At 52.0% G+C, this 22,998-nt stretch overlaps 1 protein-coding gene across 1 annotated transcript in view; it reads right to left on the bottom strand.

Annotated features, from left to right (window-relative positions):
* Positions 1-323: 323 nt before the first annotated feature.
* ALX4 (ALX homeobox 4) overlaps positions 324-22,998 on the bottom strand; it is a gene marked incomplete at its 5' end in the record, with an annotated part of 40,694 nt that continues 18,019 nt past the window's right edge. Inside the window, 3 exons of the mRNA XM_082058585.1 lie at positions 324-782; positions 2,914-3,042; positions 10,783-11,093. Of these exons, the coding sequence (XP_081914711.1) occupies positions 459-782; positions 2,914-3,042; positions 10,783-11,093 (764 nt within the window). The 3' untranslated portion in view covers positions 324-458. The remainder of the gene's footprint in view (positions 783-2,913; positions 3,043-10,782; positions 11,094-22,998) is intronic.

Genomic DNA, 22,998 nt, shown 5'->3' with positions numbered 1-22,998 from the left:
ACAGATCTGAGCAACACTGTTGACAAAATAGGAGGGGAAGTTGTGTGTGTGTGTATGGGGTGTGATGGGATGGGGGAAGCTGCTGAAATGCCAGTGGGCTCTTGCTCTTTGGAAAGGCAAATCTGGTGTCAGAGAAAGGAGCAGGGAGAAAAAATGCCCAGGTTACTAGGGAGGTGGTGGTAAGAGGGAACACATCCCAACCCAGATCTCACTGGAAGAGGTGCTGCTCCACAGCCTCCCTCTCCCCACCTGAATCCCAGGAAGCCAGGAGCTGCCGTTTTCATGCTGGAAACACTTCACTTACATTAACATATGTACTTTATATACCTAGGGTAGCTAAAAGTGCTGCATTCAAATCCTCGAGGAGGCAACTGCTGTCTGGAGTCCAAGCGGATGGATTTATTCGGCTGTCCCCATGTGCTCTCTTCATGTCTTGTGGGCGCTGGGCTGCAGCCCTGTCATGTCGCCCAAGAGATTGCGGCACTGTGCTCCTTTGCTTTCATCCTCAGGGCAGCGATGCTGGAGGTCTTGCGGTCCGGCTCGCTGTTCAGCTCGTAGCCATTGAGGCCAGGGCTCATCCCAGCTGTGCCAAAGAGGCCACCCATGTGAGTCTGTCCCACGTGGCTGCCGGGGCCGGAGACGCCGAGGAACTCGGAGACGCCACCGGCTGCGTGGGGGTGACCATGGGGGGACATGCAGGAGGGCACTGTCTCGCAGGGGACGACGCAGGCAGGCACAGGGGAGGCAGCGCCATTGTTGCCAATCCAGGAGGGGTTCTGGATCTGGGGATGGGAAAAGAAGTGTCAGGGCTGCCCTGCGTGGGATGCAGCCAGCGGCAGGCTGGAGCAGAGAGAGCGTGTCCGGTCCCAGCCCGTGCCAGCACCCTGCGAGGCAGCCCTGCATGCCAGGGGCAGCTGGTGCCCTGCAGGGTGCAGTACCCTGGTCCCCGCCAGCAGCAGCATCAGCAGCCCCCTGGATCCTGCGGGTGCCCTTCAAAATCTGTATGCCAGCCCTAGTAGGGGAAGGAGTGCTGGAGACGGACAGGGGAGCAGGACTGTGCCCCTGCTCTGCCGTGTTGTTTCTCTGTTTATTCATTCCCCTTCTCTCAGCTTGCTTTTTTTTTTCCTTTCGTACTTTTGGCACTTTCTGGAGCTCTTAGCACTGGAAACCTGGTGTCATCCACAGTGTTTCTGTGGGACTACACACTAGAGGAGGATCAGGCAGAAAGAGATGCTGTGAGACCACCAATCCATCCTCCTGCTCCAGCTCATGGTTGCTTTGCCCCCAGCAAGAGACTTCTTGCAGCAGAGCAATGTTCCTGTTGGAGCTGAGCTGCCCACGGTTCCCAGCACAGACAGGTTCCCTGCCCCTCTCCCCAGCAGTGCTTGTTGCCCATTGCCTGTTGAGGAACAAGGAAGCATCGCCCTCCCTGCTGCAGAGCAGAGCCCTATGGGGCCACCTCGTGCTGGGCTCTGGTCTCCTGCAGTGTCAATCATTAAATGATACCTCAAAAGAAGAGAGGAGGGCTCAGTATTTGCCAGTGGAGGTAGGTGTGCTGCAGCGGGGGGATAGGCATGCAGGATGAAAGCAGGGAGAGCAAAGGGCTCTTCATCCCACTGGCCCGCTGCACCACTCGCCCTTGGGCCTCTCTGATCTCTTACCTCCTGTAAATGCTTTTGATTTTTTCAATCTCTGGGGCTGGGAGCAAAGGGCAGTATGGAGGGAGGGAGCAGTATAAGTTACAAAAGGCAAGAAAAGAGAGTGCTGAAAAGGCTGCTGAGAGTGTCCTCTGCTTGAAAAGCTGCTTTGGCATCTCTCAGCTGTTTCATAAGGGCTTCTTGTTCATTTCGGGGGGGATGCCAAGCAGGAGAGAGGTCAAACGCTCTTGGCTTGGCTGCGGGGAGCTTTGGTGCGGCCCTGGCTGGGGAGGTAGTTGACAGCCGAGGCACTGTGGGGGGAGTACTCCCAGCAGAACTGTGAGGACAAGTCAGGTTCAGAGCATCATGCCTTCAAAACTGCACCCTCGAGCAAATTCTGGGTGGCAGGAAGAGGAATCAGCAGTACAGAGGGAGAGCTTTGTGGCAGCACAGCCTAGCCCTTGAACTAATGAATACTCATCCACCCTGGCAGCATCTGAAGGCAGTGTTGTGAAAATGGGGCTGGCCCACTGCTTAGGAGGCTACTGTGGTGACAGGTTTCCCAGGGCAGGAGGTTAAGGAGAGAGGGAGCTGTGTCACCTGCCTCCGGGGCCAAGGCAGGAACAATCTTAACAGTCCTTGGGAGCAGCCCTAGATACCCTACCAGGGCTTCTCCCATCCTTCCTTTGGAGCACAAACCCATGAGACCCTTGGGAAGCATCCCCGTACGTCTCTGAGTGCACTCTGAGTACCACAGCCCATCACTGGGAGATGGCTGTGGGATTTAGCCAGGCGAAAAATGCTTTTGTCCAGCTACCTAAAGAAGGGGCATGGAAACCTAGGCATGGCAACAGGAAGGCTTCCTGGGAACTGCTGTTTTCAGGGCCTCAAATAGTCTTCAGGAGCTCTTCCAAATCAGTGGGAAGTTAGTGGGCAGCAGCACACGTGATGGGAGAAGGACACTGTAATAGGATGTGCTGAGCAGGGTGACCTGTGCCCAAAGGTGGCTGCACTATGTCCCACAGGGCTGGCCTTGGTCCCTGCTTTAGAGATGGCTGCACTGGGCCAGGGCATGAGGGAGCTGGGCGCCAGCTAAGTAATTCCTGGTCCTTCAGGATTTGGTAATATAACACCAGCCCCGGCACTCTCACAGTCCCGCCTGAAGGCAGGTGGATGAACCTGAGAAGCGAAGCGTCAGTTTGAGGGGACTGGGAGCAGAGGTGGTGTGTCCAGCAGGCATAGGGACGGACAGACTGGAGCGGGGGGACGCACTCACCTGGGCATAGTTCTCAGCACGGGTGAGCAGGGGCAGCTCGTAGGCGGTGGAGAAGTGGGTCCGGACCTGCTGCATCTGGCCAAACCTCTCCCGCTTGCGCCATTTTGCTCGCCGGTTCTGAAACCACACCTGGGGGAGAGGGTGACGGGCTGTGAACAGGGGAGGCAGGGGTGGCTGGGAGCCCACCAGGGCTGGGTGCCCACCAGGGCCAGCCTGCACTCCCAGACTGGGAGCACCCTGGGCAAAAGGTGATGCCCAGATTCTGGTGTCTGGCGACAGTCACCGCTCTTGCTTTCTGCAGCTTGGTTTGCCCTGGGATAAACGATCTTGCTCACGCCTGTAGATCAGTGTTACCCAGGCACTGCCCACAGCTCTCCAGTCTCAGCTGAAAAGTACAAATACATCTGAGTGTGCTGCTGCCAGACTGAAACCAGTGGTGCTGGGGCTTCCCCCAGGCCTGATCCTGGCCGTGGTGGTGCCATTGGCTGGGAGCTGGCACTTCTTACTCAACTCTCAGTCTTATTTCTCTTAACTGTTTAAAAAAATAAAATGTGTAACACCCCTTCCTTTCTTAGCTGCAGGAAAGGGCAAGTGCCCTTTACAGAGTTACGTGTCCTTCGCTTTACCGAGTTTTCTTTGCAGGGTTTGCAGATCTCTGCTTCACAGTGCTGCTCAGATCCCTTCAAGGCAGAGGAAAGACCGAAACACTGTTTCTGCCCTTATTTTTACTGGCTTGACATCAGTGTGGATTATTGCACTGTTGTCAGCACCATTGCTCCTGATTTGCATCGGCATAAGAGAGATCAGAGCCTGGCCCAGTGTCTTCAAAGCCTCATGAAACTTGTGAGTCAGGGAAACACATCAATCAAGAGCCGCTTTGAAGGCACTGAGAGATGCAGGCAATCACCAGGGGCTGGGTTGTGCAGGTCACGCCAGTGCGTGAAAGCAGCAGTCCAAGAGCCGCTCGGTTCTGCTTCAAGTTTTACACGGTGACTTGGGGGCGGGGGGGGGCAGGGGGGCCAGGGCACTGCTAGGGAGCAGCTTGGCACTGCTGGGGAGCAGCTTGACCCTGCCTGTGCCCAGCCGCGGGGCCCCTCCACTGCTTCCCAGGCAGCTGAGGAAAACAGACACTGGTTTCGGTTTCACCAGCTCACGTCTTCAGCGAGCTGGGGTTTTGGCAGAGGGGAGGGCGGCAGGCTGGCTTTTTGGGGGGGCAGGAGAGTGGTGACATTTGCAGCCTGTGTCAGTACACCTAGAAGCTGCCACAGGGAGACAAGCCTGAGAGTCTGTAGTTTTTGGTCTGAGCTGACCTTCCTACTTGTGCTGAAAGACTTGTTTCAAGCTCTCCTGCCTCAGTTTCCCCCTCCCCACTGCACAGGCAGCCTCATGCTGGTCTCTCACAGCTCTCTACCATGGTCCCCACGGTACGAGCAGACAGCTGAGGGTCTGGCCAGGCACTGGGGTCTGTGTGGTGCGAGAAGTGGATGGTGCAGCTCCTGGGCATTTCCTCCTCATGTTAGCTATGGATGGTGTAGGGTACAATACCCTGCAGCACTGTCACGGCAGTGACACTGGCATCAGCCATCCACAAGCCAGCCAAACTAACCATATCCAAAGTAGCAGCCTGATTTAACACCCCCACCCTGAATCAAAAACTCTGTGAGGATTTTCAGCGGGTGCATAAAGCACCAGCAAAAAGGTCCTAATGTTATCCCAGCTGAGCACACACTGCACATGAAGAGCATCCTACTGGAGCAGGTTTGATGCCCGAGGCATCTGTCTGCTTTTTTTTCTACCTCTTCTTGGCACAGCCGCTCCAGCCCAGCTGCAGGCCAGTCCTAAGGCTGGCCCAGATCATGCTGCTTTGATCTGCAGATTCAAAGTTAGCGGTGGTGACCCAGTTCCTCCTTGGCGGAGGAGGCCCTGCTGTGCACAGAGGGGTGGAGAGCAGGTAGGGAGCAGAGCACTGGCTGTGCATGAGGCTGGGACAAACATATGCCAGGCATATGCGGCCATTCCCTTGCCTGGCCAAGGCACCGGCTGGCCAGGCCAGCCCCACACCTGTGCTGTCATGTGGGGGAGCCCTCCTGCGCATCCTTCCCGGGGCACCCACCCGGGGGCGGGGTGGCCAAGCAGAGGCCCCCATGGCACTGCCCGGCTCTGCGGTGTGACCTCTGAAACCGCCAGTGCGCGGTTTGTGCGCTGGGCTTCCCTCGGCCTGATGGAGCCGCCGGCAGGTTTGCCAGGACCAGCTGAGGTGGAGCAGGGTCTCCAGCACGGGCTTTTCCTCTGCTGCTCCTCATTTACATGTTGAACTGGTGCCTGCAGAGCAAAAAGGTGTAAGCTGGCAGTTCCCAAATTGCAATCCCCACTGGTGGGCTTGGAAGTTGTGGCAAACCATCGCATGAGGTTGAAGAGTGTCTTCTGTCCAAGCTCTGGTGCTGGGGGCACTGGAGATGCTCCAAGGGCTGGCAGTGAGCCACTGCTCCAAAACACTTGCAACAAGGTTTGGACCACTTTTTAAATTTCTCCTTTCTCCTCTGGTCCAAGTGCTTTTAGGCTGCTTAGTATCTTGCAGCACAGTTTCTCCAGGCCTCCACAGTGCTCCAGGGCAAACAGGGCAGGCAGGGCAATGTATAAGTGAAAATGTCAGGAAAAAGCAACTCAACCGAAGTATTTCCTGGCTTCCTCAATCTGAGAACACATCTGTTTTTAAACAGCAAATCTAAAACCAAACCAAAGTCCATTTTCTTTTCATTATCTGTCACCTTTAGTCAAGAGAAGCTGCTACGGGATGGGGATGTGGCAGGGGAGGTTGCAGCAGTCAGTGCAGAGTGTCCTCTGGGGTCGGGAGTGGGTACTTCATGCAGGGATAAGCAGTCATCTCAGTGCTGCATCTCAGTGTTACGGATCAGAGTGGGGGTGTAGGGTAGTGTCATGCATCTGACTCCTGCAGACAATGCTTTGATAAGCCCTGATGTACCAAATCAGCCCTATAAAAATCTACAGAACAGAAAATGTTTCATGTCTTCATAAACATTCAGCCATATGCTGGTACCTAAATCCATATGCATGCACAGCTGATGTGCTGCAATGGATGAAGAGGCTGGGAATAGCCTGAGATGAAGAAAGCAGGAGGCTCCCGGTCGCTGTCTTGCTGTCACCACCCTGGCACCCGGCTGGTGCTGCCCCTGCTACCAAGTTCCACATGCTCTGCACAGAGCATGGGTGGATGGGCTGAGCCAGGACCTCACCCAGGCCCCTCTGGATGGCCGAGGACTGCATTGTGGCACTTGTCCTTCCTCCAACTTAAAGAAAAAGTCATTTTCCTCTCTCTCCTACCTGCCACAGTGCAGCAATGAGGATGAGGCTGGCCTCTGCATGTGTGACAGTGGGCTGCTGGCAGCCATGGGGCCGGGACCACCCCGGCACCCCTTGCCCTGTGCTCAAGCACCCCTCTGCATCACTGCCTGGCAGCAGGCAAGAGCTGCCCACCACATTCAAGCCTCACATGCTCATGCTCTCCCCTGGCAGCATCTGTTCTGCCTGTCCCTGTCCCCTTGGCCCCGCTGCCCTCCTGCCTCTGCTCAGCTCCTGTCTGTATCTGTCTCTAGGACCCCATCCCTCTTTTTCAGGCCAGGCCGTCTCCTCTCTTCCCAGAGATGGCCACCAGCCTTTTGCTTTCCAGCCTGCATGAACAGAGCCAGAATTCATCCTTGAGCACTGAAACTGGACACCATTTTATCAGTGGCCTGGAATGGGAAATTGGAGCCTGGGATGAGAGAATTGAATAACTTGAGCTTGTTTTCATTTCATGTTTAATTTCCTGCAGGCTTAGCTCAGTCTTTCCGCTCCTTCCACCAGCCTCCCAGGGTTTTATGGGGGAAAAAGGATCAAGATATATTACTTCTTGCTTTGCTTGCTTTTTTTATCTTCTTTTTTTTTCCAAGGCGGTGATTTTGCTACAGCAGAGTTTGACATTTCCCTCTCACTTTCAAGCCCCCGCTGCATCAGAGGGTCACCGCCGAAAACATTTCATTAACAGTCCCAGCAATCATAAGGCTGGCTCTGAGGGGGGCTGGCTGAGGGGTTATATCCCCTGGCTGCAAAGCCTCCTTCCAGCACCATCTCTTTCTGCTCTGCCACAGGGCAGGCCAGGAGGCAGAGATACAGACCAAGAGAGAAGAGCAGCTGGGGCTGTGCTAGCATGGGCTTGGGGATGTGTATGTGTGTGTCTGCATGCAAGGGGAAGAAGCCATGTGTGAATATATGTATGTGTCTACCATGTTTCTCTAGTGCCACTGCCTCAGACATCTGCTGCAGCCCTGGATGGGCTAGAAGAACCTCAGGCAGTTGCTTGTACAGAGCAGGAGCTCCTTCTGGGGCTCTGCAGCCCCAAACATGGAAGAGGAGGAGAAAGGAATGGGATGTGCATGTTGTGTGGGACCTGCATGAAAACAGTGCCCACTGTGCACCCTTGCAGGTTTGTTTCTGAGCCCTAGCAGCCTCTTCCTGGTGGGGCGGCTCTGCCTCTGCACAGGGCTTACACACGGCTCCCACTTTGGAAAAGGGGGACATGCGGTAGTTTAATAGCACACGGCAGCAAGGGGCCAGGTTGTCAGGGGCAGGCAGGGAAAATATTGCATTGCATTGCAGGGGGAATTAGCTTTGACATTGTTGGACGCCAGCACTGACAGCTGGAAACCAAGGCAGCCAGGAGAGGGGCTAGGCTGCGGGATGCCACCACTCTGCAGACAGCATGGCCCACCCCAAGACTGCTGCTGGCATGAGCTCTTCTCCAGGCACCGAGACCTCCAGCAGCTATTTTACTAATGAAGCGTGAGCTTGGGAAAGGGATAGAAAAAACCTGAGCTGCCCTGTGCTTGTCTGGGCTCCACATATGCTTCTGCCTGCAGCGTGGTGGCTGGCTGCGCTCCCCAGGGAGCCAAGCCTGGCCAGGGGGGATGACCTCCAGCCAAAAGCTGGCTCAGCCATGGGACTGAGCATCACACCTCAAACCTGTGGGGTGCCTCGCCTTCCTGCCGCTTGGCTTTGCTTAGTTCAGCCTTGCAGGCAGCTGAAGCTGGTCTCCACGAAGTTATCAGGACATTTGTTATTCCTTAGAAGACCTTACCTTCCTTGGGAGAGGAACGGTTGAGCTCCCCTCAAAGCGCATGGGACTGCAGTAGGTGTGTGCCCAGACACCCCACAGCAGCCAAAGCCCCTGCCAGCTTGGTGGAGGGCATCTGAGTGCATAGCAGCTAATTCGCTTTCAGGAGGAAAGAAGTAAGGGACTCATGGCTTATTTGTGATTTCCACCCTTTGCCTTGGCCCTGGTTGAGCCCTTGGTCCTTGCAGTGGGTGTTTGCTTCACCATCGGTCTCCTGGTCTGTGCCCCCTCTTCGGCTGTAAGCTGATGTCTCTCAGTGCTGCAGTGCTAGCAGGAGGATGCCCCAGCAGAGCAGAGCTGCCCAGAGGGGTAGGAGGACAAATCAAAGCCTAAACAAAATATAATACAACCCAGAGCTGGAGACAAGTGCTAGGGTGATTCACTAAGGCCCCAGCCCCAAAAGCCTTCCTTGTGGGAAGCATAGCCCTGTCACATCAGAAGAAGAGCCCTGTGCCACCCCAGGCTATGTCCCCGTGTCACCTGGGGACTGCTACTGCTGTGACAAGGCTGAGCAGCTCACTAGCCAGCAGCCCCAGCACACTGATAACCCACATGAAATACCTGGGACCTGGGGTACTCCTGAGCCTGCTCAGCCAGCACCCACAGCACTCGGCACGAGCCTGCAGGTTCTGGCTCGCCAGTGACAGAGTCTGCATTCCTACCGATGGCACAACAGCCCTTCATCATGAGGCGGTGGCTGAATGCCGCCCCGCAGCCCAAGGGACGGGGTCCTACCCATCGAGTCTGTGGGAATGAGTGAAATGCGAGTGCTCACCCCTTGCAGCCCAGGGTAAGCACTCAAGTGGTCAGGCCACTTAGATAAGTCCTTCAGCTGCTCCATTACACGAGCCCTGTCATCGCCATCCCAAGTGAGAAGTGTGAGCTGGCAGTCACTAGAGGAGAGAGGCTGTTCTCTCTGCCCGTGGCGGTGGGCTGCTGGGGCACCTGTCTCAGGGCAGGGTGAAATGCCCCCTTCCTCCACCAGATTTCCTCCTGACTGTCTGGGGAGGTACTTCTGCCCTCAACTGCAGTGTTATCCAGTGGTAAAGTGGGGAAAAAACCCTTGAGTTTGTGGGTCATATGTAATAAACTTGTGGATTGCATCTGCCTTGCCTGCCCTGGCTCTGCTCGCCAGCTCTGAGGCTAGCTGGGTTGTGCTAGCTGCACAGCCTGGCTCAGAGGCGGGCAGGAGGAGCTCACCACTCTCCAGCACCTCATTCTCATTCCTGAGCATGAGGAATTTCATGCACTGTGTGGGTCGGTAACCCGATGCTGTGCCTGGCCTCCCAGGAGACCCCATCAGCACTTGTGATGTGTCCCTGGGAAATCAAAGGTTGCATCCAGCGGCAGAAGTAAAGAGCTGACGTTTGTAGTGCTGCCTTCTTTTGCCCATCCCGCAGTGCTGAGCATGCTACGTGCAGGACCAATGGGAATCACGCTGCTTTCTACTGAAAAGCAGCCGTGTCTGGACTGAAAAGAAACAGCTGTGGGGAAGAAGAGCACACCAGCCCTGCAAACCAATTTAGGCAAGCAGACGAAAAATCCGACAGCTATTTAAAACTGGAAGTAAATGTAGAAAGAAAAATGAGCTTATGCAGGGATGCTGGCCTGACTGCTTCAACTGTTTGCAGCAACTGCTTGTAAAGGTTAGAGTGGAGGGAAAGCTGGGCTGCCTGGGACCTGGAAGTCTTCCTGGTACAAGAGGATAATCAGATGCCTCCACACACCAGCAATTCTCAATGCTAATGCAGATTCTGGGGTGGTGAGCTGATAAATACCTGCAGTGAAAGTCACAGGATTAGCATGAGAGGCTAAGCCTCGGCAGGACCTGTGATGGCCATCAAGGTGTGAGCTGCAGATGTCTGCTCCAAGTGATGGTGCTCCTCTTTGCAAATGCTTCTGAGCTCTGCCAGGCCTTTAATTTAACCCTGACTCAGAGGAAAGAGCAGCATTCAGAGAATCGTTCACTCCTTCAACTTGGAGTTTGGCTTTGCTGAACCCCCAGGTTAGTTCAGAGGAGCTAGTTAATGGGAGCTGGCACCTGTGTGGGTGGAGGCAGTGTGACTGTTTGACTCTCCTGCTCCTCTCAAGATGGTGGGAGCACCTTTTTCCTCCGGATCACCAGTGTTCATATAGTCTCAGCACCTGCTTAGCCAAGCAGGCAGCAAGACCTACCTCTCCTGTACCATCTCATCCTCTCTGGTACTGAATGTCCTGGTCACCTCTGTATCCTCTTCTTGCCAGAAAGGACCCATACTGTGGAACAGGTTGCTCCCACTCAGAATAACGAACCTGTTCACTCCTGAGCCTCCTGAAGTAGTTTTTATATTAACTTTGTTTAGGGTAACAGTGAGGCTTCCCTGCCTGCTGCCCTGCTAGCTAAAGAACAAGAGGCCTCTTTGTGAACACTGCAGCTCAGGACAGCAGCCCAAATAAAGGGGTTGACACTAGTGTCAGACATGGACATACCTCCCCATCTTGTCCTGCCCCTCAGCGTGCTGGACAGGTGAGCCAGCCTGTGGCGTGGGCTCTGGGTCAGGCTCAGGTGCCTTCATGTGCTGGTGGAGCTGCAAGTGACCTCAGGCACAGCAAGGGACAACAAATTTGCCCATGTTTGGCCCACGTTTTCATTCCCCAGAGAACAGAGGCTTGTTGCAGCTCGCCCACCACTTGCCCAGCCCCAGGCCATCCCCTGTTACCTGTACACGAGCCTCGGTGAGGTCTGTCCTCATGGCTAGCTGCTCCCTGGCGTATACATCTGGGTAGTGGGTCTTCTGGAAGACCTTCTCCAACTCCTCCAGCTGGTAACTTGTGAAGGTGGTGCGGTTCCTCCGCTTTTTGCCCTTGTTGCTGTCCGAGTCGGCCTTGTCCATGGGGCTGGGGAGGTCCGTGCTGGCCCTGTCCTGGGGCACTTTGACCCCGGCTTCCTTCACGCTGAGGTAGCTGCTGTCCATTCCCGGAGGGTCGGAGCTTGACTGCAAGTCAGCCTCTCCCAGACTGCTCTCCTTACCTGTTTGGGTGGGAGGGTAGGGAGGAGAGAGGAGGGCAGGGTTTGAGCAGGGTGGGGAGGGGGAAAGAGAGAGAGAAGAAAACAGATGTAAATCTTTCGACCAGTTAGTTGGTTCAACCATCTAAAGCTAGCCACGGCAGCTGGGCAGCAGCCTCTAAATGCAGGCAGAGAGGTTGTCAACATCCTGGGCAGAGCTGGGAGGGGAGGGCTGCCCTGGCTGGGCACAGGAAAGCTGCCGGCCTTGGCCTCAGTGGATGTGGGAGCCCAGCTTGGGGTGGCATGGGTGCCTGGCCAGTCTGTATGCAAGGGAGGAGGTGGCTTTTATGCCAGGGGGACTCATCACAGTCCATGGATGCAAACACAGCTGGGGAGGGGGAGGTTGGGATGAACTCTGGCAGCTCCTTCTGCTCTCCTTCCATGAGCCCAGCAAGACCATCCTCTACCCTCCCACCACCCACAGTGGGACTGAACCCCATGGAGCACTACGTTCCTCAGTCCTGGTGACAGGAGAGGTCCCTGGGGATGAAGGGACCCAAACCCAGGACTCAGAATGGTCCCCAGTCATCAGACCGTCTGTGCTGAATATCACATGGTAGGAAACCAGAGGCACACAGCAGCCACACGTGGCTCACGGTTGGATCTGTTTTCTGGTTGTGCATCCGGAGGCAATGGCGGTGTGTCAGCGGAGGTGTTCCTGACTGACATCCCATGGTCTCCCCCACAGCCTTCTGTGAGGACTTCCACTGCTTTCAGCAAAGAGGCTATGAATGGTCCTTAGTGCCACGGAAAAGGCTGGTGTGAGACACCTATGCCCTAGCCTGTGTGCAGGGCACAGAGACGTGAGAAGAGTCTCATAGAATCATAGAATGCCCTGAGTTGGAAGGGACCCACAAGGATCATCGAGTCCAACTCCTGTCCCTGGCACATGACAACCCCACAGTTCACACCATGTGTCTGAGGGTGTTGTCCAGTCTCTTCTTGAACACTGTCAGGCTTGGGGCCATGACACCTCCCTGGGGAGCCTGTTCCAGTGCTCCACCACCCTCTGGGTGAAGAACCTTTTCCTAATGTCCAACCTCCCCTGGCACATCTTCCTGCCATTCCCTCGGGTTCTGTCATTGGTCACTAAAGAGAAGAGATCAGTGCCTGCCCCTCCTCCTCCCCTTGTGAGGAAGCTGTGGACTGTGATGAGGTCTCCCCTTAGTCTCCTCTTCTTCACACTGAACAAACCAAGTGACTTTAGCCGGTCCTCATACAGCTTGCCCTCCAAACCCTTCACCAACTTTGTAGCCCTTACGGACACTCTCCAGTAGCTTAGTATCTTTTTTATACTGTGGCTCCCAGAACTGCACACAGTGCTCCAGGTGAGGCCGCACCTCCCCATCTACTCTGCCCTAGTGAGACCACACCTGGAATATTGTGTCCAGTTCTGGGCCCCTCAGTTCAAGAAGGACAGGGAACTGCTGGAGAGAGTCCAGTGCAGAGCCACAAAGATGATTAAGGGAGTGGAGCATCTCCCTTATGAGGAAAGGCTGAGGGAGCTGGGTCTCTTTAGCCTGGAGGAGACTGAGGGGTGACCTTATTAATGTTTATAAATATGTAAAGGATGAGTGTCACGAGGATGGAGCCAGGCTCTTCTCGGTGACAACCAATGATAGGACAAGGGGCAATGGGTCCAGACTGGAGCACAGGAGTTTCCACTTAAATATGAGAAGAAACTTCTTCTCAGTGAGGGTAACAGAGCACTGGAACAGGCTGCCCAGGGAGGTTGTGGAGTCTCCTTCTCTGGAGACATTCAAAACCCACCTGGACACACTCCTGTGTAACATCATCTAGGTGTTCCTGCTCTGGCAGGGGGACTAGATTAGATGATCTTTCGAGGTCCCTTCCAATCCCTAACATTCTGTGATTCTGTGAATGCAGAGTGGAGCGTGAGAGTCTGACAGCAGCCTGGGAGGCTCTTTCTGCCTGAATGCCCTGAGTAATTAATAATTAATGGGCCATGACATACAAGAGCAATATGGTGAAGCAGGAGGTAGACAATTTAACCACTGCAGTGAGCTGATTCCTCTCTAAGGCTTAGCAGCTATGAGTGAAACCAGGTATATGTGCCCTTAGACATGTGCAAATGATGCTGTGATGGGGTGTCCTTTCCTGACCACCTCCTGCTTCCAGCAACAGCAGTGTTCCCTTCGTTATCAAGACCACTGCCATGCCAGCAGGATCCTGCTGGGGACTCAGTGGCATGTAACACCTGTGATGACAAGTGGCTGTGGGTCTCCTTTGCCTGCTACTACTGCTCTGCACAGTGGGCTGTCTCCCAGTCAGAAAAAGAGGGATTTGTGTGAGTGCCTGGCCCACTCGACATGCGCTGCACAGCCCAGTGTCACACCTGCACACATTTCTGGCTGGGATCTTTGGACAAGAAAACATGGTAGCCCTACTGCATGGTTTAACCTTGAGCTGCTACACTTGGCTCCTAAAGGTCCAGAAAGGAAAGGGTGGAGCTGTACTTCCTACCTGTGCTCTCCTTACCAAACCAAGATCATGCCAACTGGCTAATATTTTCATTTAAATTTCACATTAGACTGCTTTTAGATGTTCTCAGTCCTGCATCAGTCTTTCTGGGGAACAGGTCCACCATCTATGTCCCCACTATGAGATTTCCCTCAGCAATGTTATATCCAGGTTTATTAATGTCAGCTCAGGCATCTTAGCCTGTGCCTTTGGAAATCACCATTTTCTCCAGCATTCATCCTTCATTACAACATCCTGCCACCTAACTCACTCTATATTTACAGTTTAGCTCTTCTGTTAACAACCCTATCACATTTTCACAGCGAAAAGCCTTCAAGCCAGCTTGTGAGAAGGTATACATATCTTTGCTCTTTTCTCAGTCTCACAGCTGAAGACTGTGTTAAGGTGACTGGGACGAAAACAGGAGGATGAAATGTCACTGTCACTCTCGGGCACAAGGGCAAGAAAGGCCCAGGCTTACACTTGGGAGGATCCCTATGAAAGGGGTTTGAAAAAAATTACCCAGCTAGTACAGAGGAGTTGAGGGCAGGACTGGGAAGAAGGCACTAGATACAAAGGAGACATCTGCCATTGCCACCGTGCTGTATTTTCAGATTTATTGCCTTCTTTAATATTGTTCCCTCAGGCTTTTGGGGAGCTCCGTGTAAAGCTCAGCAAAGCCTAACGGTGTAGATCTCAGCTCTCTTTGCTTTGATCCTTAGGAACATTTTGTCAAGATCTGTAGTCCCTGGGTGCTGGGGCCACTGTCCGGTGGCTGCTGTCCTGCCTGCTCTTTGCACCTGCACTCTGCAATGGGCTGAGCTGCTCTGATGTCCTCAGCAGGTGGACAGGCCTGTCCAAAATGAGCTTGGACAAAGCTCTTCCCTACAGCTGGGATAAATTGTATGCTATGGCTATAATATTTACTATTTTCAAAACTAATGATAATACAACAGTTCCAGAAAGTCTGCAGCAACTGACTACCACCTATGAGAGTCAGTAGAAATAGAGTAATAAATAAAGATAAATATTCCAGGAATTTTTCTTCCTTTCTTTCTGTTTATTATTTATGATGTCAGGAAGCTTAGTACATTTTCCCCTGTGCCTTTGTGCTGCCTGCCTCCCTAACTCCCAGGTACCCTGTGACTCCAGTGGCAGCAAATGACACCTCCCCTCGGGAACTCCTCTGCTGTTTCTTATCTGCTTAAGTGACTCAGCTAGCTGGGGAAGGGTCTGCATGAACACACACACATACACACTGCAGCTGGGAGCTGGGCACAGGGCTTTCAGCAGTGATAGTTATCTCCACCACAGGCTATCAGCCATGAGGACCAGGCAACCGTCCCTGCTGCACACATGGCGGGTGTCCCCATGGCTGCCTGCCACTAGCCCAGAGCCCTCCTTGCCAGCTCAGCCACCCTGCTCTCATGCTCCCACGCTGCAGCAGACACAGGTTCCTTCACCTCCAGCCCCTGCAGCACGGGGGGGATGAGCTGTGTCCGCGAGAAGGGCAGTGAGAGTGCGGTGGAGGGCAGGAGGCAGGGAGCACGTACCGCGGCGTGGGGAGGGGGTGGCTTGCATCCCCCCTTGGCTGAGCGTCCGGAGGAGTAACTGTCATTCCCTAGGAACAGGCTCCCTGACCTCAAAGCAGTCATGCTAACTGCTGAAGTGAAACAAATTGCATACATCTGCATATGGATATGCCCAGACTTCCTGTAACTGGAGATGGCCTCAAAGTTTCAATGCAAAGTTTGGGGTGTCTGTTTCTAATCAAACCTAGAGAGACCTTGAGTTACATATTGTGAAGATCTCCATGACAAGGAGGTAATGTGAGTATCACTGCACTCTTAGAAGCCCAACAAAACTGCTTGGTGCCTCTTTCACCACCTACAACTCTGTCCTTGCCTTCATAGCAGTAGAAGGAGGGTATTTTCTGTTTTCTCATGCTGATACCCTGCTCTCCCAGTGCCCTGGTGGCCTGCTAGGCCAATGACACCTCTGAGACTGTCCCAGAGACTGTATCAGCTGCCAATGGGCAGTGGCAGGCTAGGACAGCTGGGCACATGGGCCCCACCATCACACTGCTCTTTTTCAGGAAGGAGAGATGCCTGTACCCTAGTTCACCTTGAGGGGAAACACCTTTCCCATCTCACTGCATCTGTCCTGGGAACCCCTTGCAGAAGGAAAGGGGTGCAGGAAACACAGACCATGCTGCATGTGGCAAGCCCCTGCGATGTCCAGGCAGCACACTGCTCTGCCTTGCTAGAGGGAACAGGCGTTTTCACCACACTGTCACATTTGGATTCACAGCTCGTATACGTTTTGTTCTTGAAGTGTACTGTTTTGGGAGAGTGTGAAGTAAAATTTTCTCTGTGCACAGTCTTAGCCAGGAAATTTAATTCAGTGCAATGTCAGCTCGGTGCATCCACACAGCAAGGGAGAGGAGGATGTTTCAAACACCCAGCTTTGGGCTCAGCTTGAAGTTATAGGTTTTCTTTGCACAGCACATACATGACAACCCACAACTCCTTTGTGATAGGCTCCTTCACATACCCTGTTTCCCTGAAAATAAGCCCAGCCTGAAAACAAGACCTACCTTGATTTTTCAGGATTTTTGAGTATGTTCAAAATATAAACCCTACTCCAAAAATAAGACTCAGTTACAGTTCATTTTAAAAAGTCCATTTAAATAGTGTCCAGGCAGCTATACATGTAAAAAAGTAATAACATTTGGAGAAAAAATTAGTGTAAAAGATCCTGTCTTATTTTCAGGGAAACAGGGTAGATCCTGTGATTGAGGCCCACAGCCTGAGGGACTGGAAGACAGCCACAGAGCCAGCAAAACCCAGGGTCACAGCCAGCATAGGGCTGCTACCCCCAGGCTCCAGGCAAAAAATGCTGCAGTTTCTGGGCATTGCTGATGTACAGCATCTATCCTGAGCCATTGTGGTCTCAGTGAGGACCCCCACAGTATCCCAGTCTGAGGGGCTCTGAGAGTAGTCCAGGACCCCTGGACACCCACCCACACACAGCAGCTCACAGAGGTGCCCGCTGTCAGCCAACCCATGTCCAAAGTGCATTTCACAGGCCGTGTGTGGCTGCACAAGGCAGCCTCTCTGCTCCCACACCAAGTGTCATAGGGGCCTTCTGCCTTCCCACCCAGGCGTGGGCACAGGGATTTTCTCCTGTGCCCATCTGCAGATCCCCGTGGCCGCCTGCACTGGCCATTTCAGGATGCCTCTCCCTGCCTGCACAGCCATGGTCTGACTTCTGCTTTGCATAGCAACTGTTTGGTTTTTTTTTTTAAGCCAAAAACTCTAATGTAGATGGTTAAGAAAGCTTTTAAAATCCAGTTCTGGCTCTTAATGTCATTCTCTCAACTCTTGTTTAAATACCAGTCCTCAAATTTTGCCTAGATAAGGTTTAGGCAGTGTATGCTATACTTCTTACCAGAGAAGATTTGCACCACAGCCCAGCCAGCACATCTCCAGGACTTGGCCAGCTGTAGTAAGCTTATCCAGTCCTTGTGATCTTGCCTTAACACATGCTAAAGCCATTATACTTGTTCCCAAGTTGTCTGTTGAGCCTTCTGCCTCCTGTCTGTCATTGCAGCCTAGAAGTCAGCACAGGGCTATCACTTAAAAAATGTCCACATTTTGGGTTATATAGGATAAAACAGAGAGTCTGGATTTTTAGACGTACAAAGGCCCGAATCTTTTGGTTTACTCCTGTTCAGGGAGTGGGCTCTCTTGCGGTCTACAGATGTAAAGAAGAATTTAAAGATGGAGTAGAAGATCCAGAGTTTTGTGATTGAATCTGGCATCACTGACTTTATTAGCAATGATCAGATACTTAATCATACCTTCACTCTTGGGCCCAACCAAAGTATAAAACTGGGCAACATTCAACTCAATTGCAGGTGGTAGAATTCTACACAAAACATAAGCTTTTGGCATCATTCTGGAAGCTGCAGTTACCCTTGCTGCTAATCAGAAACTGGTTGGGGCATCTCCATTTCAACTCTGGATAAGGATAAACACATGTCCTTGTGTCCAGCCTGCCAGCAGTTCCCTTGAGTTTGCATAAAACGGAGCCGGTTCCTGTATGAAAGCAAGTCCGTCCTTTTATCCAGCCAGGGTGCTCATTTGGTTCATCCTGTAGAACCTGAAAGAAAGCTGGAATATGCTCCAGGTATCTCCTCTGCTCACAGCATTGCAGACTCTGACTTCCCGGTGTGCTGAGACCACTGCGTGAATGTGCTTACCTGCACAGACACCGTCTGTCTCTGCTGAGCCTGACCAAAGCTGCTGGTGCTGCTGCTCTGCTGCCTGCAGGCTCCTGAGGCTCTGCAGCAAAGGAGGGACATAGTGAAATCCACAGGCTAAAAATAGCCGTGAAATACCTGGCCACCTTGGGGAGCTAATTACAGACAAAGCAAATTCCTACAGAAAAGCCTATTCATAGAAGGATAAAATGGAGAGAGGAGTGTTTCTCTCTACTGTGCTCCTCCTGACCACACCTAAGGCCTTTCTCTTCAAGAAGAGTCTTATTTTTCTGAGCAGAGCACATAGTAGGAACAAAACTAAGACTTGGAGCAGAAAAATCTCAAAAACTCTTTCTGTTCCTGAAAGGCAGCCTGGGGACAATGCCGAAGGTGCCACACAGCTCTGGTGGCTCCACAGGCTTTTGGTGGCCCTGCAGGCAGTGTGTATCATAAATCACTGGCTCTGTCTCCACTCTGCATGCCTTGGAGATGCTTCCCTGGGAGTTAAAACCACCTCAGCCCTGGTTGCACTTAGACCTTATTGTGCCTGATTGGTTATATTCCCCTCTAGTAAATCACCATGTGGATTTAGGAACAGACAGTTTGATAAACATTAACTCCAGTGCTCCTGAGAAGCTAATGTCACAGCAAGCCTTGGGAACGTGTGTGTATCCACATGTGTGTTATTTGTTTATGGAAGTTGCTGTTTCTCTTGCTTTTTTTTCTGCACTAGCTTTTTTTCCCCCATACAAACATCTGCTTTCGAGGGCACTTATTGCTTTGTTGTCTGATTAGCCAAATTCACACACCCTGTGGGTACTTGAGGAGAGCTCAGCACCATCTGTATAACTACAGTGTGCACTGCTTGCTCCTCTTTCATGTTATTTAAAGGACGCTAACAAAACTGACTTTTATATAAACAAATCAATTCTGAAAACTACGCATAGAAGCTGTGGCTAGAGCAAAAAGGCACAGTTTATGCCTCAAGTCCTTCTTCATGTGGCATGTTCATTTGAACAGCAGGAAAGAGCTGACTAGCAAATGTTGAAGGCACACAATACTTCTAGCAACCTGCTGTAATTACTGCTCACTTTCTGGCTCCCAGAATGTGATATAGGAAAAAAGAGAGAGCAAGAAAATGTATTGCCATTGCCTCCACTGGGACAAAATGCTCTGTTGGCTTCCTCACTACTGAAGATGAAAGGAGATCATTGTTTACGTCAAATACTCTGAGGCTGGGGATCTTGGCTCTCTCTGAGGAACCCATGAATTTCTTAGTGACCTGGCTCTCTTCTCTCTGACACCTGAAGGTCTTTGGTGCCTTGGCAAAGTGCTCTGCTGTGCCAGGATCAGCCACAAGATGGCTTTTTAAGTGACAGCAGAGGGATGTGACAGTCGCCTCTGTGCAGCTCAGTGACAGACAGACCCTCAGTAGATCCCACAGAGGCAGCCTCAGGCTTAGAGTTGAGGTTGGTCAGCTAAGGATTTTCACCATGCCAGGCTACGTGAAAAGTCCTGCTTGAAAGTACGACAGTCAAGATTGATCAGCTACTGTGTTTTAAAATTTCCTGCTGTAGGCATGTCACAAACAGCTGGGAAATAATTTGGAGTTTCTGCTCTGTCCTACTTGTGTCTCCACCTAAAACAATGCATATGAACCAAAAGCTACCTAGTACCTCTGAACTTATACGTGACCAGTGCTTGTCTGCCAAGGAAGATGGACGAGGCAGGCAAAGATCAGAAAGGGCTTTCAGTTTGCTTTTAGCTCTGAATTTGATACCTTTTGGGTAAGTACTCTACTCCTTCCAAGGCAATCTTGCATTTCCTTGCCATGCCCATGGTCACCTGAGTGTCTTGGCTTTTCTCAAATCCCTGAGAGCTGGATGTGAGCACCTAACTGCTCTGAAAACCTGGCTTAATACTAAACAGGACAAAATATGGCAGCTCATAAAGAAAATAATCAGCATTACTAATATAGGACAAAGTATTTAATGGGATCATCTCAGTCATAGACTCATACATGCTCACAGGCCAGGAGCTGTTTATTGAGAGTTAAGTCCAAAAGAGTCCACAGACCCTTGGGTAAATGAAAGGCAGAATACACGGCTGTTACTGAAGACTTTCGTTCTCCACAGACAAGCGCTACAGGCATTGTGCGGTTTTACATGCCCTGATGCACTGACCAAACATACGGCCTCTATCCTGCTCCCATCTGAGCTGAGTGTCACTAACTGGCCCTCAGCATCTGGGGCAGCATCTGCCCCATCTGCCTGTCTGCCTTATTTTAGGATCATCCAGTTCCCTCAGGATTGTGTTTCTTTTAGAAAGTCTAGATATAGCAGGGTTGTTCCCTCTCTGATTGGAAATTATGTCCAGCAGAGTTACATGAGGATAGTGTTTAAGGTAGCCAAGATTCAACCGCCCCTTGCTCTGAGGCCTTACAAAGCCCTGTACCTGCAGCAGGGAAAGGTAAGCGCTGGGGAGCTCTGAGGCTGATGTCAGGCAGTGCCAGTGGAAACACTGAGGGTTGTTCAGATGTCAGTGACAGATAAGGGTGATGCAGAGCTTAGGGCTAAGCTCTCACTCTGAAATGAAGAGCGTAAGTGTCCCCATCAGATGCAGATTTATGTATTCATCTTAACCTCACCCATGCCCTTTGGCCACCACAAAGATCTGAAAAGATCCCTTGCCTGAGCACTGCAAGATAAAAGGGGACTCTTCACTGCAAGTTGTCATCTCCTCCAGAGCTTTGCCCTGCAGCTAATCAGCGCCTCTCTCTTCCCCACAACATGCCTCAGACATTTTCCCTGCAATTCGGGTCCAAGGCTGAGCACTGGGTGAGCAGGACACCCGCTCTGTTGGGGTGAGAGGGAGGGAGGCACAAAGCATTGTTGCAACTTTCTACAGCTTCAACGTGTGTTGTCTTCCACGTTAACCCCCCCACCAGCTATCATATATGACAGCAGATAGAAATCAGCCACTGAGTTAGAGGAGAGCAGGGGATGCTCCTTCCAGCTGGTGGGCATGACAGAGAAACAAAACCACCTGAAGGGAGGTGAGCCTTGCTCTAATGTCTGGCTATGGCACAGTTTCTCTGCTGCCAGATTGGAGAGTGATTCATCCCATCCTATGTGTCTGGGCCTGCCTGGACAGTGTTCATGCTGTCGGTCAGTCAGTCTGTCTGTCAGTCTGTCTCTCTCTGCATTCTTTTGTCTGTCTGCTTTGCAAAAGCAACCTCTTCACTGCAGAGGCAGCAATGCATTGCTGAAGTTCAGCTGCCTCCCAGAGGTGACTTCCAGTTGCCTGTTTTGTGCTGCTGGTAACAGGGCTGGAGCTGCAACCTGAAATAAATGGCAGGATAGAGGGACAGGAAGAGGGAGATTCGAGTCATTTTGTCATGAGCTGAGCAAGAGCTCAGCTGCCTCTGCATTATGGAGTCCTGTTTCAAATTAGTGAGAGATGAGCTTCAAAAGGCTCGTAGGCACCGGCTCTGCCTAGCTGAAGCAGCCAGCCTAATCCAGCAAAGCACTGCAGCATATGTTTGTCCCTGGACTGCCCTTATGCTTAATATGAAGTGTTTTGTACTTCAGATGGGTGATCAGACAAGCCCAAATAAATCTGCCCAGTGCAGCTCCTGTGCTGCTTCTTGTGCTTCCTGATTTGGACCCCCAGGTGACCCCATGGAGAAAAGCTGGGGACTTCAAATCTGGATGAGATGCTGCAGCAGCCCCATTGATAAGCAAGTACAGTGCATTTCAGGGCAACTCGGGTGCTACCATTTGTGATTGGAAATTGGAAAACAGTAGAGGATAGGAAGGCTAGGAAAGATAGGAAAGTAAAACCAGAAAACAAACCAAGTTGGCTGAACCTCACTGTACCACAGAAAAGGTTGATTTTAAAACTTGGGCCAAAGTTTGGGCCAGGTTCTTTAAGAAAATAATTCTACTGTTCTTCAGTTTTATACAGCTGATTAATAAAGACAGACTCAGATGAGGGAAGAAAAACATTCAGCCATCCCTAAACCTGCTCATTCTTAGAACCACAGGTTAAACTTATTTCCATTCTGACTGCACATTGCAAAGCTCAAGGCCAGCCAGGTCTGCAAATTGCTAGTGTTCCTACGAGCACGAGTCTTTTAGAAGTATTCCGGAAATAAATCAGGTTTCTGGCTACCAAGCCCATCAATTCACAGTCACTGGGGCTGGGTGACAGGCTGGCAGCTTTTACTGGCAGAGAGAAAGAGGGCAGCAAAATCACAAACTGAAGCAAGAAGCGGCACAACCAAACTGGGAACTTGCCAACCAAGAATGAAGACAAAATAACTGACAGCAAACCTGACAAGGCCAGGTTGTTTCTCCCAACATCTACACCCCTTTTCACTCAGTTGCTCAGGTCACCTGCTGCAAAAAAAATCTTTGTGTCATGGGGTCAGGGGCTGAGAACAGTGTTGCAGTCCTGTGGGGTTTTCCTGCTGAGGAGACACTGGTGGCCAGGGAGAGGTGAAAGCCTGGAGTCTCAGTAGGATCTGAGGGCACTGGCCACCCCTACTAGCCAGGGGCTGTTGTCCTTGATCCCCATGAGTCCCCATGCAGCACAGGGGGGACATGGTGGCCTCAATGTCTCCCTGACCAGAAAAGCTATTTCGAGGTATTGAGGTGCATAGCTGTGCGGCCTGGCCATGAACCACAGTGTGTCTACACTGCAGCTGGGGAGAAAGGGCAAAGAAAGAACAATCCATCTAAGACTGACCTGTCTGGAAACTCCAACTGGCCCTTAGACAGTCTAAACAAATATTTTTTTTAATTAGTCAGAATACCCCAGTCTTATATGTATCCCCAAAGAGTGTCATAAAGCATCTACAGAAAGGACTCAGTTAACCTCTGCTGCCCTGCATTAGAGGAACATGTTTCAGCTCCAGTTGAACTGAAGGTTAATAAACTCTTGGCCTCCCTATGAGCCCTCCAGCTTGTGCAGCAGTCAGTCCTCCCTTGCCCTGGCCTGGCTCTGGGTCTATGTCCACTGCTGGCATTTGCCATGAAGAGCAGCTGCCAAAGTGCGGAACCATCAGCACTGCTCCAGCCTCTGAAGGGAGCCCACCATCAGTCACAGGCACTACACTGTCAT

The sequence above is a fragment of the Streptopelia decaocto genome, assembly GCF_964273445.1.
Source record: "Streptopelia decaocto genome assembly, chromosome: 7".
Classification (NCBI taxonomy): Eukaryota; Metazoa; Chordata; class Aves; order Columbiformes; family Columbidae; genus Streptopelia; species Streptopelia decaocto.
This window is presented reverse-complemented; position numbering and strand designations above follow the sequence as displayed.